The sequence below is a fragment of the Ovis aries genome, chromosome 24 (assembly GCF_016772045.2).
Source record: "Ovis aries strain OAR_USU_Benz2616 breed Rambouillet chromosome 24, ARS-UI_Ramb_v3.0, whole genome shotgun sequence".
NCBI lineage: Eukaryota > Metazoa > Chordata > Mammalia > Artiodactyla > Bovidae > Ovis > Ovis aries.
In genome coordinates this window covers 37,111,763-37,130,677 of record NC_056077.1, presented here as the reverse complement: position 1 = coordinate 37,130,677, position 18,915 = coordinate 37,111,763, and the positions used below count along the sequence as shown (strand labels likewise).

The following is an 18,915-nucleotide window of genomic DNA, read 5'->3' as shown; positions in this document are numbered from 1 at the left end:
GGACTGTAGCCCTCTAGGTTCCTCTGCCATGGATTTCTCCAGGCAAGAATACTGGAGTTGGTTGCCTTTTCCTCCTCCAGGGGATCTTCCCATTCTAGGGATTGAACCTGTGTCTCTTAGGTCTCCTATATTGGCAAGTGGGTTTTTTTTCTTTTACCACCAGTGCCACCTGGGAAGCCCCCAAATCCTCTATGTGTCCAGAAGTGGGAACCCATCTGCTCTGACCCATCAACATCCCACATACCCCACAGATAACATGCCCTCACGTGATCTTTTTGGAATCCTATTGCTGTACGTGCCACATTACTGGTGGCTAAGCACATTGGGGTCCTCTTGGCCATTGGGCTGCTTTTTTCTCTCTCTTTTACACCCTTTGATCTTGGATTGCAGCCTTTCCAGAGAGAGGTGAGCATTCTTTGATCTAGAATCTGACTTGCAGGATACTCTGAGGATGGGACAGGAATCATCCTGAATTGATACCATTGGTGCAGCCATCACCCTCTCCTCCATGTCCTGCCTCTCCTTCTGGGGCCCTCTTGTCAACAGGATCCTGGTGGATCCTCCTGAAAACACAGAGACAGTGACCAAGACCCAGCCAGGCCCTCTTGGTGTGTCAACAATTCGGGAAGATGGCATGGCCACCAAAGAGCCACAGGGAGAGGGCACACAGGTGCCCAGTGGTCTCACCTCTACCAATTCAGTCCATCTACCTTTCGGGATGTGCACTCTGCAGAAAGCAGTCTGCTAGGTACCTGGTACATGACTTGGGCATGTGCCCAAGCTCTTGATCCACTGAGGGGACTAGGTGTGGAAACTGACTGTGGTGTGGGAGATAGTAGGATTGTGTGCAGGGGACAGTTCCCCAGAGGACGAAATTGTTATATCTGCTCGAGGAGGCTGGTTTGGGAAATCTCTAACACAGATGTTCTGTCTGAGCTTTATTTGGACGAATAGTTAAGAGCCTACAAGGGACACAGGAACATTTCTAGGCAGAAGAAAGAATTGTATGAGTAACAGTCAGCACAGCTATCTTGTTTGACTCCGTGGAGGAGGAGATGGCGCCTGACTCCAGCATTCTTGCCTGGAAATCCCATGGACAGAGGAGCCTGTTAGACTGCTTCCATGGGGTCACAAAGAGTGGGACATGAGTTAGCAACTAAACCACCACCACCATCTTGTTTGAAGGATTTCAAACATTTTGGACTGCAGGCAACCATAGAGATGGGGCAGTTTAGAGGAAAATTAAAGCCAGTGGCTTTATTTGAGTTTCTATAACCTTTGGGCTTGCTGATAACATTGATTGAGTTGTTTATTGATTTCCTACAGAATATGAACTCAAGGGAGGTCAAACTGTAATGTGTATGATGCTCGGCCAACTACTAAGGCAGAGAGGGCTCCTGCAGGTGGAGCGCAGGTGGCCTTTCTGTTGGTTGCAGCTCCACCTCCACCTCCTTTCTAAGCACATAAATCTCCCAACTGCACTAAATCTCCACATGAAGTGAACAGAAGCTCCACACTCAGAGGCAGGCAGAGAGCAGCACACGCAGCTGAAAGGAAACTCAGAGGAGGGAATCGCCAAGAAAAGTGGCCATGGAGCTAATCCCAAGCTTTTCCCTGGAAACCTGGGTTCTCCTGGCTACCGGCCTGGTGCTCCTCTATCTGTGAGTAACCATCAGGCTCATCTCCTCTATAACCTGGGTCTTGGGGTGCTTAGCAGGAAAGGGGGTTCCCTTAGTTTTTTAAAGTTCAAAGTAAATGGAGGGGAAGTTGCTCAAGCATTGGGTGCTATGGGCACCAAATGGGTTATTATTGATCTTACCCACATCTGTTGAAGGAGTTAGCTTTACTCCCGAGTTGCTGTTAGCATAATTAGGAGGGGTTGTGATATTATTTGCTCCTGAGAATGACCCTCTGCCTGACTACCAGTTTGCATGGACCTAGAGTAGTCAACCAGAGTCCATCAAGGGCAAATTAAAAACAACTGGCCCATGTGCAGCATAGTCCTCACTGATTCCCATGGCTGGGAATCCTGGAGGCAAGGAGCAACGTGGGTTTTTGTTTCATTCTCTCCGACTTGGATTCTGTACCTGCTGCAAGAATCATGAGGAATGTTTGGCCCCTTTGTCACTCAGGAGTTCCTGCTCCAGACCCTCTTTCCAGGTGTCATTTACACAAGGCACGGGGTACACTCTGACTTTGTTTGGAGGCCTGAGACCGAGCACCCTTTTTTTCATACTCATCCCTCCTCCTTTTCTGCGCCCCTCCTCAGGGCATCCATTCCTAAGACTCAATTCCTGCACCCTGTACTCTGCAGAAATTATCTAGTTTCCAAATGAGAAAGCTTAAGATTGGAGGAGAGTTTGTAGAAACTTTGAAATTATATTCATTTTTTTCACCTTTTCTTTCAATCTCTGGATGAGTTAGAATCGGTGTACAAATTTATTTTCCCTGTGATTTGAAATCTACTAAGCCTACAAGTCCATTCTGAAGGAGATCAGCCCTGGGATTCCTTTGGAAGGAATGATGCTAAAGCTGAAACTCCAGTACTTTGGCCACCTCATGTGAAGAGTTGACTCATTGGAAAAGACTCTGATGCTGGGGGGGGATTGGGGGCAGGAGGAGAAGGGGACGACAGAGGATGAGATGGCTGGATGGCATCACTGACTCAATGGACGTGAGTCTGAGTGAACTCCGGGAGTTGGTGATGGACAGGGAGGCCTGGGGTGCTGCGATTCATGGAGTCGCAAAGAGTCAGACACGACTGAGTGACTGAACTGAACTGAAGCCTACAAGAGGCACAAGCCCGAGTCCAGTTTGGATTTTAAGTGATTTTTCCCTAATAAGTATGGCACAGGAGGTTGAATCAAAACCATCTAGCAGAAAAATTCCTTTCAATGTTGAGATTCTGTTATCATGCATTAGGTTGGGACAGGAGTTACTTCCAATGAGTGGTTAGAGATACCCCTACAAATCACATTTGGATTCTGTCAATTTCATTTTCACTAAGTGTAGGGAATCATGATGACATGAACGTGGGTAATATTAACCTCATTTTAATTACTTTAAAGAAATATTAGGAAATTAAGGTATTGCAGCAATATATTTTCTGTCTGATATTATAAAATAATGTGGAACAGTTTAATTTCATTCTATTTAGGACTAGATTTTAAAAATTGATGTGAGTATTTCCAGCATGTGTTTCTTCCCTGAAGGATAAATGAGGACTGTTGTCCAGTACCTAGAAAGGTATGTAAATAAATTCACCCTCTAGAATAATGCCTTGAATATGAATCTAGTGTAATAAAATATTCCTGTGATATATCTTTTTAAATATACATGTCCAGCAAGCTATTTTAATCTTCAGGGCAGATGAGTATACAGGCCTGGGAGCCGGTGATGATATGAGAGGGATCCAGAAAGAGATTGGGATGGAGGGGAGAATATTCCTCTTTCCTCAGAGCAGACCCCCCTCCCCCTCCTCCCAGAGATTCTCCTCAGACCCGGTCCCACAGGAGGTCAGCAGGGTTGCTGTCACATCTGCTTGAAGCCTGGGGTGAAGACACAATCTCAGTCACACTGTGTGTGGTCCATCTGACAGTGTGGCTGGTACTAGCTAGTGTCCCCACCAGGCAAACATCCCTGTAGTCTGAGAAGGTACTGGTGCAGCCAGGAATCAGTCGCTGCAGGCAATGCTCTCGTTATGCCGACACAATGTAAAGGCTATAAAAATGTTGGCTTTATCTTTAGCCCCTTCCTTTTTACCCAAAATAGCATTATTGCATGAACCAAAAAGTGAACAGCTAGAAAGAAGCCAAATAATTCACTCAGTCCACCTGCTACCTTGGTGGAACCACGTGAGTTTAGACACTAGACCAGAGCTTTCTGTGGGACCAGTGTTGCCAACATGGTTACTCAACTGCTTGGCATCGCTTTTGAGTTCGTGTAGCACACTGAAGGTTCAGAAGCAGACATTGACTTGCCCTGTTTGTGAAGAGAAACAGGAAAGGAAGACAAACAAAAGGGGAAGCAACTGGGGTGGGAATAGCCAAGGCCACCCCTTTTGTGGCAGTTGGTGCCCACACCTCAACCACTTGCCTTGGAGGAGAGAGAGAGAAGCCAACTGCGCTTGGTCAAGGTACCTCTGTGTGCGCTTCCAGCATAGGTCCGTCCATGAAATTTTGGGGGTTTCTCTTATCACATATTGTAAAATTGCTGGATTTGTGCAGAAATTTGAACCTGTGCTACCTTAAAGGTTACCTTCCAAAAAGGAGAGACAAGATCTTCATTTAATATTCTGAAGTTTTTTATGGTCACTCATTTTTTGTCACACAAAGTGTCTTTTGCTCTACATGGGAAGGTAACAGAAGACTGGGAACCCCGATATCTCTCTGCTGAAGTGCCTGTAGGGCATTATGAACACACACAGCATGTTTTCAACCATACCTTACTAATTTAACTCTACAGAGTTAGCCTCGGAGGCCTAGCAGGTTCACATTTAAACCATAGATGGCAGTCTCTTCCTTCAGCCTCTCTTTTCCTACACTTTGTCATCTCTTAGCAACACCAGAATGAGCAGGCTTGCAAAGATCTAGAACCTTGAGTTGTGGGCTTGCACACATAATACATGAAGGATAACCTTCAGGCAGGCCTGTGATAGGGAGCACCAGCTTGATTGGTTTTTAAGATAGTTGAAGTACAGAGGCTTTGTGATTGAGCATCTTTAGAAAAATGAATGTAAATCAGGCACTGGGCTTAGCAGGTGGTTGGAGGACCTAATGCCATGAGTTGGGGAGTGGTCTGGAGACAGATCCTTTAGTCATTGATTCATTTATACAGTTTCAGGGAACAAAAGAGTCAATCACTGCAACTTATTTGTAGTTCAAGTCAACCAAATTGAACACAGAGCCATGGGTGTAGCTGAAAGGTGCTCAATTTCTATGATGGCAATGGAAGCCTTGAATGCAGTTTTCATTCTACAGACAGGAACACTGTGCTTGCTTTAAATCCTGCTCTTGAAGACAGAATTAAGAAGAATCAGATCTTAAAATGAGGTCAGATCATGGAGGGAGCTCTGATGCATTGGCCACTTGATGGGAAGAGCTTACTCATTCAAAAAGAACCTGATACTGGAAAAGATTGAGGACAGGAGAAGAGGGCACAGAGGATGAGATTATTGGATAGCATCACTGACTCAATGAACATGGGTTTGAGCACACTCCAGGAGACAGTGAAGGACAGGGAAGCCTGGCATGTTGCAGTCCATAGGGTCACAATGAGTCGGAAATGACTGAGTGACTAAACAAGAAAACATCAGAGGAAAGGAGAAGGATGAGAACAAGGCCAAGGCAGAGCCTAGGAACTCTGTCATTGAGTGGATGTAGAAAACCAAAATCTCAGGTTTGATACAGAAAGAGAAAGTTTCCCTTTGTATCTAGAATGAGAATCTCTAAACCATGGAAGAATCAACTTACTAATTACATATGAATGTTTTTTGGGGGAGAAATTATAGCATAAACCTCTCAGGAGCTCCAAAATTATAACATTTATCAAGCATCCACTCTAGGATTGGGACCATCAAGATTTCAGCTGCTATTTATGGTCTCACTGTGGAGGAGGGAAAGAAGATGAATGAACGTAATTATTGCTTTTGGAATTGCTGGTATTTATTGCCTACATGTTTCTTCTCTAGGCTGATGGTTCCAGTTCTGAATCACTGACTAGCCAGCTCCAGCACTTATTCCACAATCCCTGACCTGGATTTTCTCTTTCACTTCATAGATATGGAACTTATTCACATGGACTGTTTAAGAAGCTAGGGGTTCCTGGCCCAAGACCTCTGCCTCTTTTTGGAAACATTCTGTCCTACCGAAAGGTGTGTGTTGTTTGATGTCCCTTTTTTGCTTCTTATGGTTGCAAATCCCAGCTGAGTTGCATAGTAAAAATTCTCCTCCTCAGTAGGCAGTTGTCAGTTTTCATATTTCCCAGAAATGGCATCGTAGGCCCCACACACACATGCCCTCTTTATCCCAGGCCTCTATTGTCAGCTGTTAAGAGCCTCAGGTTTGCCTCCTCAGACAGTCAAGCTCTCTTGGCTGAGTCAGCATAGGACTTGAAGTTCCATCTTATAAGCTTTGTGAAGAGGATCTTCTCTCTGCCAGGTGCAGATTCCCAGCAAGGCAAAGTCTTACTAATTATCAGGAGAAAACCATGAAGGGATGCCTGGTCGTGGCTCACTAAGCAGTGTACAATATAGTTAGATGAGTCCTGTTGGTAGCATCAGCTCTGGGTTCCCTTTTTTCTCCTTTCTCCTGAATTACTTGGATGCTTCAGTTCTAATGTATCAGGTAATTTGCACATACTTGGATTTTCTCAAGAACTGCTAATGCCTGCAGGGTTTGTTTGTTTGTTTGTTTTTGCATTTTCTGCTCTACCTCTTGCTACACATGACATCTTTTGGGATAAGAAAAATGGAACAAAAGCTTTCTTCTTTTCTGTGCCTTCAAAGCAGGCAACTCATGGATGAATTTGAGCAGGGAATGAGTGTAACTGCGGCAAGGTTGTCTATTTACTTCAGATATTTAACCACTAAATAAGTTGTGGAGGTTTTTAAAAATAAGGCAGAATCACATATACAAAAATCACTAAAAAGGATATGATTTGACAAAATTATTAGCAGTTTAATTTAACTGAAAGGAATGTACCAGGTGGCAGATGGACTGTGAATTCTGATATTCATTCCTCTCTGATGCCTCCCCAGGGCCCTGCCCCTGAACTGGAGGTTGTGAGCTGTGTTCAGATGTGCAGGGGCAGAGCCCTGTGTGCAGGCTGCTCTCTGGCTCAGATTTCCTGTCCTGCAGACATGAGGCTTGTTTCTCAGATCCTGATTCTCCCAACTGAGGTCTTCACTGTCTCATTACTGCCTCAGAATTTCCTGAATGTTTTTCCATCTGAAGAAGCAGTGATTTCCTCTCCACCTTTCCCAGGTGAACTCCTTAGGAGATGCGCCCCAACCCACAGTTCTTGAGACCTCCATTTACTTGTTAAAGCATTAAATATCATGATAGAAACTTAGGGACAGGCTTTTTTTAAGTTACAGAAGTAAAACCTCAGGCCAGATGTTTAAAACGCACTGTTCTTTATATATCTGTGGCATCGCCCCATCTTTTCTGTGTTGAGCTGGAAAACTAGAAGGTGAGTCCACTTTATCATGCATTCACTCACTCACTCACTTTCTCACGGAGCACACACCCCTTAGACGTCTTTTAAATCTGCAGGATTAGAAGACATTACTGGTGCTTTAACTTCCTTATTCTGCTGAAATTCTAGAAAGAGCTCATGAGATAAATGAAAAGGCTGTTAAACTAGGAGATAAAAGTGTGTGTAGGAAACCCTTACTTCCCTCATTTCCAGTTTTGTCACGTGTCCATGGTGGATTAGAGATTAAGAGATTTTAGACAACACACGCACAAGCAAAAAGCCTTCAGAAGATAAGAAGTAATTGGTATTCACTGTCAGGGGTAAGTGCTTAGTATCTATAATATTCAAAGAAAATTCAAGAGTGGTTTTAAATTGTCAGTTACAAATATCTCCTCTATTTTCTCTCCTTTCCCTTAAGACATTTGTGAATAAGGACTTCCCTCCAACTGCCAGTGAAAAGTAGTAGTTTTGTGAATTAGAGATAGAGTTCAATACAGGATGTTAATAACATAATATTGTTTTTCCTTATAGGGTGTTTGTGAATTTGATGAAGAATGTTTTAAAAAGTATGGGAAAATGTGGGGGTGAGTATTCTGAAAACTCCATCGGACACACTTGTTGTAATAATCCTGCCCTCCCCTGATGGTGTGGAGGGCACTCTCAGTCCAGAGCTTCTTGGAATGAAGTCATTTGCTGTAAAGCTTGCAGGCTTGTTCTACCAGAGATCCCAGAGGCCGCAGGTATCCAGGTCCACAGTCTGAACAGGCCTGGGGGGTCACAGGTCGTCACTTTTCTCCAGACTTTGAGGCCCAGTGACTCCTAGCATCACTTTCTGTCCAGGATCTCACTCTTCCTCCCCTTTTCCATTTTTCTCTCTTTAGGTTACCTTTAATTGCATAAAATGCATTATCTCAGAACATTCTAATATGTGCTCATAAATGTATCTTATGACCCTTTTCCACATGATTCTCTTTTAATTTAAACCCAATATCCTTTATTTAAATTCTGGATTTAATATGTCCTTTTGGAAAAAGAGATGAGGGTTATAGGTTAACATAATGGGAAATCATTTCTGCTCAGCTTTTTGCTTTCTCTACATCTATGGAGTTGCTTTGTTTGTTTAATTTTCAGGTAAGATTTTCCAATAGAATTGTACTCAATGATTGTTTTATCTACTGTTTTTCTCCGATTGTGAGGAGATGTAGGGTATATATATCTAACCCAGAGTGTGTCAGGTGGGCTTTAGGAGCTGTTGGAGGTTTGGTGAGAGCAGAGGGAGAAGTGTCTTGTGGTGCTTCTTTGCCAACAGCAAGTGGCAGAGGCTCTACCTGTCCAGACCTCTTCCTCTTCTCTCATGAGGCCCTCAGAAACTGTAGGAATCTGTGAGTTGCCATCGCCCCAAATGTCAACCTGGTTGAGTGGAAATAATACATAGCACTGGGACACTACTGGCCCAGCTCCAACTGCCCCGCCAACAGTTAGTACCTGTGAGCTCTGGATGCAGTCTCTTTTTCATGGTGGATCCCAGTTCTCTTTTAGAAAATGGTTCTCATGCTTGGATGTATGAGGAGCACCTGGGAAAGCTTGTTATAGAGTTTGACCCCATTCATCAGTACACAGAATCACTATGATCTGAAGTGAGTTCAAATATCTGAATTGTGATTGTTACTGAGAGAAATTATTAAGGCGGGAGTGACATCATGAATATAAAGGGTCACCTGAAACCACTGTCTCTTCTCCACCCAAGTGTTGTTGCAAAACTGTGATGGGAAGAAGGGAATCGTCCAAGTAATATGGTCAGTCAGGTGGAAGAGCAGATTAAGCGCCTCCCCAATCTCTCCTGTCACTGCTTCAGCACTAAGTGCTCTTGACACCCACTTACACCCTCTGAGTTTTATAACAGCCTTTAGAAATGGGCAAAAGTAAGTGCAGTGTTTCTCTGCAATTTTTTATGTGATCACAAAACGATTTGGAATTCTCCTGTGGAGTTAAAGGAGGAACAGGGAACATGTGGAAAATCTTCCAATTTGTTCTAGCCATTGCAAGTGATTGACAGTGAAACCAAAATGTCAGAAGACAGTAAATAACTCAGAGTAAACCTCATGCCAGCGGCCCATTCCCATGAAGGGACATCCTGACAGTCAGGAGATGAGGTCAAACGGTGACGTGCCACATCTGAGGAGTCAGCTTTGTGTGAGAGGTGGGTCAGACGTGGGCCTGCCGAGCTGGTGATGGATGTCATCTACATGGAGCCTGAGGCCCGTGGGACCCATATAATGAAAACAAAATACTTAAAAGATGAATTGTACATGCTTTTCTGATTTTTTTCATTCTCTTTTTCCTTTTGTTCAAATTATCTTGAACTTGATGCTACCAAGGAGAGATCACTATTTAAATTTTTTCCTTTAAAAAATATAAACTAACAAGCAAATTTTAGAAAATAGGACAGAAAAGAAAATCTTTCATAATCTCACTGTCAGTTGTGGAGCATTCCAAATCTTCTTCCATTTGCAGATATATTGTTACATATTTATGATAGATGTGTCTACAGTTTTCATCTAATATTATATGCATTTTCATGCTTTGGGTATATCTTCAAAAATGACTGAGTAGATGGTCTCTCCTTAATTATTTTTAAATTATCAGATAATCTACTTTCTTCAGTTATTTACTAACCTAACTTCCTTCTTGATAATGAAATACATTAAACCTACAAAAATTATGGAAAATGATATAGGAAATACCCATATACCTACCGCCTAGAATTCGCAGTGTTTTCATGGTACTTTTAATGATGACCTTAGAAGGATGGATTATGTAATGTTAAGATAAATATCTGGACTTCTAGGTATGGCTCCAGCTGCAGAAAATGGCTCCTTAAATTTAATCAGCTCTATTTTCCCTACACAGGATTTTTGAAGGTAAACATCCTCTTTTGGTTATCACAGATCCAGACATGATCAAAACAGTACTAGTGAAAGAATGTTACTCTGTCTTCACAAACCGGAGGGTAGGCATCCATTTTTTAAATTTGCAATTTGCTTATTAGATATGCATTTTGAAATATGTTATAAATTAACAAGATGTTGTCAAAAAAGAAAAACACAGAGAGGCTGGATGTCATGTACCTTTCATCCTGATTCCTCCAATGGCAATACACTGATTAATTAGACTACAACTTCAAAGCAGAAAATTGACATTCATACTATCCACAGAGCTTATTGTGATTTCTTCAGTTTCATGCTCACTTATTGTGTATGCTTTGCTCTATGAAAATGAGTCCTAGATGTAGATTTTGTAGCTACCACGACAATCAATGTACAGAACTGTTCCATCCCTAAAGGCTCCTTCTTACTGTTTTTTTATATTTGCGGCAAGTAGCTTGTTTTTTCCTCTTATCAGGATCTTTAGCATAGCAAATACTGCTCTTTAAATTTTGATGAGAGATTTATCAGTTTTCCCTTTTATGGATTTTGCCTTTGTTGTCAAGTCCAAAATATCTTAGGCATTGCAGATTTTCTCCTATTTTGTCCCTAAGCATTAAATCATTTTATGTTTTACCTTTAAGTCTATAATCCATTTTGTATTAGTTTCTGTGTAACATGTGAGGTTAAGTTTTTGTTTTTTTGGCATCTAAATGTCTGATTTGCTCCAGCACCATTTATGGAAAGACTATCCATTTAAAATAATTTATTTATTTAATATTTATTTATTATATTTTTAGCTGTGCTGGGTCTTCATTGCTGTGCTCAGGCTTGAGCCTGGCAGTGTGCAGGTGTGTGGCTGCAGAGGTTAGCTGTGGACGGGTGTGTCAGTGCAGTCAAGTGACAGTAGTAAGGACTGGCTTTAGGCATCTGAGCATCTGCAGGGGCCTCTGATGGTGTTTTGCACATGCGCATCAAAAAAGATTGGCTGCTGGTGTGGACCCTGGGTCTTGTAGCATCAGTGGTGGCACTAACTGGGCAGCTCTAGTGGGGCTGGAGGCAGTAGGGTAGAGCTCATGTAACTGCCTTAACATCATGAGTGTTGAATTAAAGGTGGCTAGTTGATCAGTTCATTGGGAGAAAGGCTACAAGCACTGGTCAGTTTCAGTGGGATCAGAAGCTGCACATGGCTCTTCCTTTCCCTTTCCTGCCCCTTCCCTCCCCTCTCCTTCCCCTGCCTGACATCTCTTCCTAGACATTCCAGTCCTAAACCCAAAGAGGGGCCACAGTAGGTGGGGAGCCTCACACATCAAGGGGTGGGGCCAGAGAAGGAGGACAGTGGCTCCAAGTCAGAGCCTGAGTGGGGAGGGGAGGGTGTCCACAGGGATGGCAGCCGGGCACTGAAGTGAGAGTGCAAGTAGCTCAGTCATGTCCGACATGCTGAGACCCCATGGACTATAGAGCCCATAGAATTCTTCAGGCCAAAGTACTGGAGTGGGTAGCTTTTTCCTACTCCAGGAGATCTTCCCAACCCAGGAATTCAACCCAGGTCTCCTGCATTGCAGGCAGATTCTTTACTAGCTGAGCCACAGAGAAGCCCAAGAATCCTGGAGTGGGTAGCCTTTCCCTTCTTCAGGGGATCTTCCTGACCCAGAAATCGAACCAAGGTCTACTGCATTGCAGGCGGATTCTTTACCAACTGAGCTATCAGGGAAGCCCCTTTCACTTTCACTGGTAAGGGAACCCAAAATACTCACTTGTGGTGGTGGCTCATAGGGTGAGAGGGCATTGTGAGTGGAAAGGGATGGATTGTGGATTCGCTCCATAAAGGAGGATTGATCAAGTAATAATACAGAAAGGATGATGGAAGCCGGCATTCTCACCATTGGAGAAGAAGTCACAGGTTCAGAGACTGAGAAACTTGACTAAACCTTGACTAAACCTTGTGGAGTCACCGACTGAATTATCAGTGTAAATCCACACTTTTGTATGTAGATAGATGATAACAGGCCAGATGATATAGACAGATGACAGATAGATAAAGTGTGTGTGTGTGTGTGTGTGTGTGTGTAGCTACGGAAGCACATTATACGTGCTGCTTTCCACTGATGTAGTGTAGACACCTGAGCAGCTGCAGGGGTCTGGGATGGGGTTTTGCACGTGTCCAGCCCAAAAGATCAGGGCTGGCAGCTGGTGTGGATCCTGGGTCTCAGGACGTCACTGGCTGGAGCAGCTCTTTTGGGGGTTGAGGGGAAAGGCAGGACTTAGGCAATTGGAGTCTGCTAATGTAGAACCCGGGAGAGTGATCAGCACCAAAATTGTCAGAGGTTTTCCAGTGACTATGCTGGCACTTGGTTTCATCATAGCAAAGTTTCTGGGGTTTTCTGCAGAGCAGGGTACAAAGAACCATAGTCACCCCTGCTGCGTGGTTGACACTGGTAGTCCCTGCCCTTCTTCTTTGTTCCTAGTTGTCTCTAGATGTCTTGGCTCTGCCCATCTCTGGGTGGGGTGAAAGCAAAGCAGGTCATTTGTGCAATGTTCTGAAAGGCTGGAGAAACTGGTCACTGATCCTGTTGTCTCTTTTAGTCTTTTTTTTCCCAGCAAGGGAAAATGTCTCAGGCTGCAGAATTTCCTCTTGCTGCTGAGCAGTGCTGGCCTAGGCGAAGGGATGATGCAAACAAAATGTAACTCTTCTTACTCTTTTTGTGAGCTATTTTCAAGTGTGCTCTGTTGCATTGCTGATGCTTCTTAGACCTATTTTCATTTATTGTGAGCTGTCTAATTGTGAGACAACAAAATCTGGAGTCTCCACTCTGGTGCTGAGTCTCCTGTCTTGGAGATGTCACTTTGGTATTTCATCATTAAAGTGATATTAGCTGTAGGTCTTTTTGTAGATGCTCTTTATCAAGTTGAGGAAATTTCTTTGTCTTCTTGTTTTGTGAGTTTTATCATGAATGAGTATTGGAGCAATCTATTTTAAAACAAAATATAAATTTGAAAGATTGAGGAAGTTTTCAAACAGGCTGGCTTCATACGTCTGTCCCAAGCTGAGAAATAGAATTGTCTTCTCCTTTCCATTCCTGGGGGAAAATGTAGGGGAAAATATTTTCCATGTCATTGTGCAATTTTTTTCAGAATATGAAGTAGATTCATAAAATTTTGCATAATTAGTACTTCTTAAAAAGCCCCGACCATATCAGCACATTCCTTTCTCCAGTTGATCAGGCTGTTGCTGCTGCTAAGTCGCGTCAGTCGTGTCCAAGTCTGTGTGACCCCATAGACGGCAGCCCACCAGGCTCCACCATCCCTGGTATTCTCCAGGCAAGAACACTGGAGTGGGTTGCCATTTCCTTCTCCAAAGCATGAAAGTGAAAAGTGAAAGTGAAGTCACTCAGTCGTGTTCGACTCTTAGCGACCCCATGGACTGCAGCCCACCAGGCTCCTCCGTCCATGGGATTTTCCAGGCAAGAGTACTGGAGTGGGGTGCCATTGCCATCTCCATGATCAGGCTGTAAATATATGTAAAGACAGAAGTAATCTGAGGCAAAATGCAGTCTGTCAAGGTTATCTGGGTGGCTGTCACCAATCCCTTTCTTCTCTGCATAGCCCAGGAAGATGAACTAGATGTTATTCCCTTCTATCCCCCTGGAAGAACCCTTTCTGTACTACATAGGTCATTTGCATTTAAAAAGAGATTAGAATATGAAGGCTGGAAACCATATCAAGTGGCTGAATGTCTCTTCCACATTCATAGGAACCTAGACATTCAGGATAAATGTTTATTGTGCATCTAGCATAGGGCCTGGTACTACACAGATAGTCACTAAAGATTTGTTGAATACATTGTTCCCAAATTATTAACACATTTTCCACAACTGTTGAGACTTCCAACACTTAGGTAGGGTTAAATTTGCTTTCAACTCTAGGTTTTTGGTCCAATGGGAATTATGAAAAATTCTGTTTCTGCGGCTGAGGATGAACAATGGAAGAGAATACGGACATTGCTGTCTCCAACCTTCACCAGTGGGAAGCTCAAGGAGGTAAGAAAAGAGAGTTTTCCATTAGTAGCTTAAATATTAGGATAGAAAATAAATTCATATCCCTGTCCAAGAGTGGTATGCCAAATTTGAGTTTCCTAAAATGGTTCTTATCTTCACATCCTAAAGGAGACATCGTCAGATTCATAATAAAATGTCACTTATGGCTGCATGCCCCTGAAAACCAGGTTCTTCTAAAACTTTAGTCTCCACATTTAACTTCCAGTGCTGTTGTGTTTTGTGTCTAGATGTTTCCTATCATTGGGAAGTATGGAGACGTGTTGGTGAGGAACCTGAGGAAGGAAGCAGAGAAAGGCACGTCCGTCAACATGAAAGAGTAAGTAGGGGTGAAGCTGCTGGTCCTCTGAGCTCCATGGAGACCCTTGTGTTTCCTGCCTTGGAGCCAACTTCCTACTGCTGAGTTACTCTAGTGACCAGACAGAAGTAGGTGTATGGTGTTACAACTCCGACTGGCCGGCCAGGCGTATGAGTGTTGGCTCATCAAAATATCAGAAGGTATCTTCTGTGTACATGAGCCAGGATTAATTTATCTGATTAAGTGTCACCTTGGGTATTCCGGGAGACAAAAATACAGTTTGGTCTGAAGTCAGGGGGCTTGATGCCTCCATCTCTGTTGGTTTTTTCCAAGATTGCTTTGGCTATTTATAGTCTTGTATGGTTCCATATAAATATGAGGATTATTTGTTCTAGTTCTATGTAAAGTAACACAGGTATTTTGATAGGGATCATGCTAGATCTATAGATTGCTTTGGGTAACATGAACATTTAGGCAACATTAATTGTCCCAATCCATGTACACGTGATATCTTCCCATTTCTTTGTATCACCTTCAATTTCCTTCATTGTTGTATAGTTTTCATAGTATAGGTCTTTTACCTCCCTGGTTAAGTTTATCCCTCAGTTTCTTATTCTTTTTAATGTAATTTTAAACAGAAATGTTTTATTATTTTCTGTTTCTGATAGTTCTTTATTACTATATAGAAAAGTCCCAGATGTCTACAAATTAATCATGTACCTGTCACTTTACTGAATTTATTTATTGTAGATTTTTGGTGGAACTTCCGGGTTGCCTATATAAAATATTATTTCATCTGCAAATAGTAATAGTTTCACATGTTCCCTTCCAATTAGGATGCCCTTTATTTCTTTTTCTCGTCTGATTCCTGTGGCTAGGACTTCCCGTAGTATATTGAATAGAAGTGGAAAGAGTGGGCATCCATGTCTTGTTCCTGATTTTAGAGAGTACTGGCACAAAAGAGACACATATCAATTGAATAAAATTGATAGGCCCAAAATAAACTCATATACTTAGAGTCAATTAACCTATGATAAAGAAAGCAAGAATATACAATGGAGAAAAGACAGTCTCTTCAATAAGTGTACTGGGAAAACTGGACAACTACATGTAAAGAATGAAAATAGAACATTTTCTCATACCCAATAGAAAAACTAACTCAAAATGAATTAAAGATCTAAGTGTAAGTCTGGAAACCATAAAAACATAGAAGAAACAATAGGCAGAATGCTCTTTGACATAAATCACAACAGCATGTTTTCGGATTTAACTCTTAAGGCAAAGAAAACAAGAGCAAAAGTAAACAAATGACCTAAATTTTTCAGTTCAGTTCAGTCGCTCAGTCATGTCCAATTCTTTGCAACCTCATGAATTGCAGCACGCCAGGCCTTCCTGTCCATCACCAACTCCCAGAGTTCACTCAAACTCATGTCCATCGAGTCGGTGATGCCATCCAGCCATCTCATCCTCGGTCGTTCCCTTCTCCTCCTGCCCCCCAATCCCTCCCAGCATCAGAGTCTTTTCCAATGAGTCAACTCTTCGCATGAGGTGGCCAAAGTACTGGAGTTTCAGCTTCAGCATCATTCCTTCCAAAGAAATCCCAGGGTTGATCTCGTTCAGAATGGACTGGTTGGATCTCCTTGGAGTCCGAGGGACTCTCAAGAGTCTTCTCCAACACCACAGTTAAAAAGCATCAGTTCTTCAGTGCTCAGCTTTCTTCACAGTCCAACTCTCACATCCATACATGACCACTGGAAAAACCATAGCCTTGACTAGATGGACCTTTGTTGGCAAAGTAATGTCTCTGCTTTTGAATATGCTATCTAGGTTGCTCATAACTTTCCTTCCAAGGAGTAAGCGTCTTTTAATTTCATGGCTGCAATCACCATCTGCAGTGGTTTTGGAGCCCCCAAAATAAATCTGACATTGTTTCCACTGTTTCCCATCTATTTCCCATGAAGTGATAGGACCAGATGCCATGATCTTAGTTTTCTGAATGTTGAGCTTTAAGCCAACTTTTTCACTCTCCTCTTTCACTTTCATCAAGAGGCTTTTTAGTTCCTCTTCACTTTGTGCCATAAGGGTGGTGTCATCTGCACATCTGAGGTTATTGATATTTCTCCCGGCAATCTTGATTCCAGCTTGTGCTTCTTCCAGCCCAGCGTTTCTCATGATGTACTCTGCATATAAGTTAAATAAGCTGGGTGACAATATACAGACTTGACGTACTCCTTTTCCTATTTGGAACCAGTCTGTTGTTCCATGTCCAGTTCTAACTGTTGCTTCCTGACCTGCATATAGGTTTCTCAAGAGGCAGGTCAGGTGGTCTGTATTCCCACCTCTTGAAGAAAATTCCACGGTTTATTGTGATCCACAGAGTCAAAGGCTTTGGCATAGTCAATCAAGCAGAAATAGATGTTTTCTGGAACTCTCTTGCTTTTTCCATGATCCAGCGGATGTTGGCAATTTGATCTCTGGTTCCTCTGCCTTTTCTAAAACCAGCTTGAATATCTGGAAGTTCACGGTTCACGTATTGCTGAAGGCTGGCTTGGAGAATTTTGAGCATTACTTTACTAGCGTGTGAGATGAGTGCAATTGTGTGGTAGTCTGAGCATTCTTTGACATTGCCTTTCTTTGGGACTGGAATGAAAACGGACCTTTTCCAGTCCTGTGGCCACTGCTGAGTTTTCCAAATTTGCTGGCATATTGAGTGCAGCACTTTCACAGCATTATCTTTCAGGATTTGAAATAGCTCAACTGGAATTCCATCATCTCCACTAGCTTTGTTCGTAGTGATGCTTTCTAAGGCCCACTTGACTTCACATTCCAGGATGTCTGGCTCTAGATGATTGATCACACCATCATGATTATCTGAGTCATGAAGATCTTTTTTTTACATTTCTTCTGTGTATTCTTGCCACCTCTTCTTTTTTTTTTCCCTAATACTATGCATTTATTTATTTATTATTATTATTATTTTTTAAATCTTTAATTCTTACATGCGTTCCCAAACATGAACCCCCCTCATGCCACCTCTTCTTAATATTTTCTGCTTCTGTTAGGTCCATATCATTTCTGTCCTTTATTAAGCCCATCTTTGCATGAAATGTTCCCTTGGTATCTCTAATTTTCTTGAAGAGATCTCTAGTCTTTCCCATTCTGTTCTTTTCCTCTATTTCTTTGCATTGATCGCTGAGGAAGGCTTTCTTATCTCTTCTTGCTATTCTTTGGAACTCTGCATTCAGATGCTTATATCTTTCCTTTTCTCCTTTGTTTTTCACTTCTCTTCTTTTCACAGCTATTTGTAAGGCCTATTGTCTATTTGTAAGCAAAATAGATAGCTATTTTGCTCTTTTGCATTTCTTTTCCATGGGATTGGTCTTGATCCCTGTCTCCTGTACAATGTCACAAACCTCCGTCCATAGTTCATCAGGCACTCTATCTATCAGATCTAGTCCCTTAAACCTATTTCTCACTTCCACTGTATAATCATAAGGGATTTGATTTAGGTCATACTTGAATGATCTAGTGGTTTTCCCTACTTTCCTAATTTTTTACTTTTATCTAATTGAACTTAAAATTCTTTTACACAGTAAAGTAAAATATTGATAAGATGAAAAGACAGCCTTGTAAATGGATGGGAGAAGTAATTTGCAAATGATGTGATGATAAGAGATTAGTATCCAAAATATGTAAATGTCTCATACAACTCAATATCTAAATAACAAACAACCCAATGAAAAAAATGGGCAGAAGATCTTAATAGACATTGTTTCAAGGGAAGATATACAGTTGAAAAGATGTTCAACATTGCAAATCATCAGAGAAATGCATATCAAAATCACAAAATCATCCAAAACCTGTAAGTTTGGGTGAGGATGTGGAGGAAAGGAAACCCTGGTACAAGGTTGGTGGACTGTCGATTGATGCAGCCACTGTGGGAAACCGTATGGAGGTTTCTCCAAAAGCTTAAAGAGAACTATTGTCTGTGTTCCATCATGTCCCACTCTCTGTGACCCCACAGACTGTAGCCCACCAGGCTCCTGTGTCCATGGGACTTCCCAGGCAAGAATACTGGATTGGGTAGCCGTTCCCTTCTGCAGGGGATCTTCCTGACCCAGGGATCGAACCCAATCTCCTGCATTGCAGGCAGTTTCTTTACCACTGAGCCACCCAGGAAGCTGAGAATTGTCATATGATCCAGCAATTCCACCCTGGGTATACATCCAGTGAAAATGAATACACTAATTTGAAAAGGTACATGCACCCCAGTGTTTATATCAGCTTTACTTACAGCAGCCAAGATACGGAAGCAACATAAGTATCTGTCAGTGGATGAACGCTTAAAGATGTGCTGCATGGCTGTATACACACACACCCACCAGAGATATTACTGAGCCATAAAAAGAATGAGACTGTGCCGTTTACAACATGCATGGAC

General features: G+C 42.4%; 1 protein-coding gene across 4 annotated transcripts in view; it reads left to right on the top strand.

The window, feature by feature from the left end:
• Window positions 1-1,491: 1,491 nt before the first annotated feature.
• The window catches only part of LOC114108597 (cytochrome P450 3A24-like), a 39,905-nt gene continuing 22,481 nt past the window's right edge, over window positions 1,492-18,915 (top strand). Inside the window, exons 1-6 of one of the 4 annotated variants that reach the window (XM_004021288.5) lie at window positions 1,492-1,661; window positions 5,779-5,872; window positions 7,729-7,781; window positions 10,108-10,207; window positions 14,048-14,161; window positions 14,407-14,495. In XM_004021288.5, the coding sequence (XP_004021337.4) occupies window positions 1,591-1,661; window positions 5,779-5,872; window positions 7,729-7,781; window positions 10,108-10,207; window positions 14,048-14,161; window positions 14,407-14,495 (521 nt within the window). In that variant the 5' untranslated portion in view covers window positions 1,492-1,590. Of the gene's footprint in view, window positions 1,662-5,778; window positions 7,518-7,728; window positions 7,782-10,107; window positions 10,208-14,047; window positions 14,162-14,406; window positions 14,496-18,915 lie in introns of those variants that run through there. The other 3 variants (XM_042240251.1, XM_042240253.1, XM_042240252.1) reach the window with 3 other exon arrangements.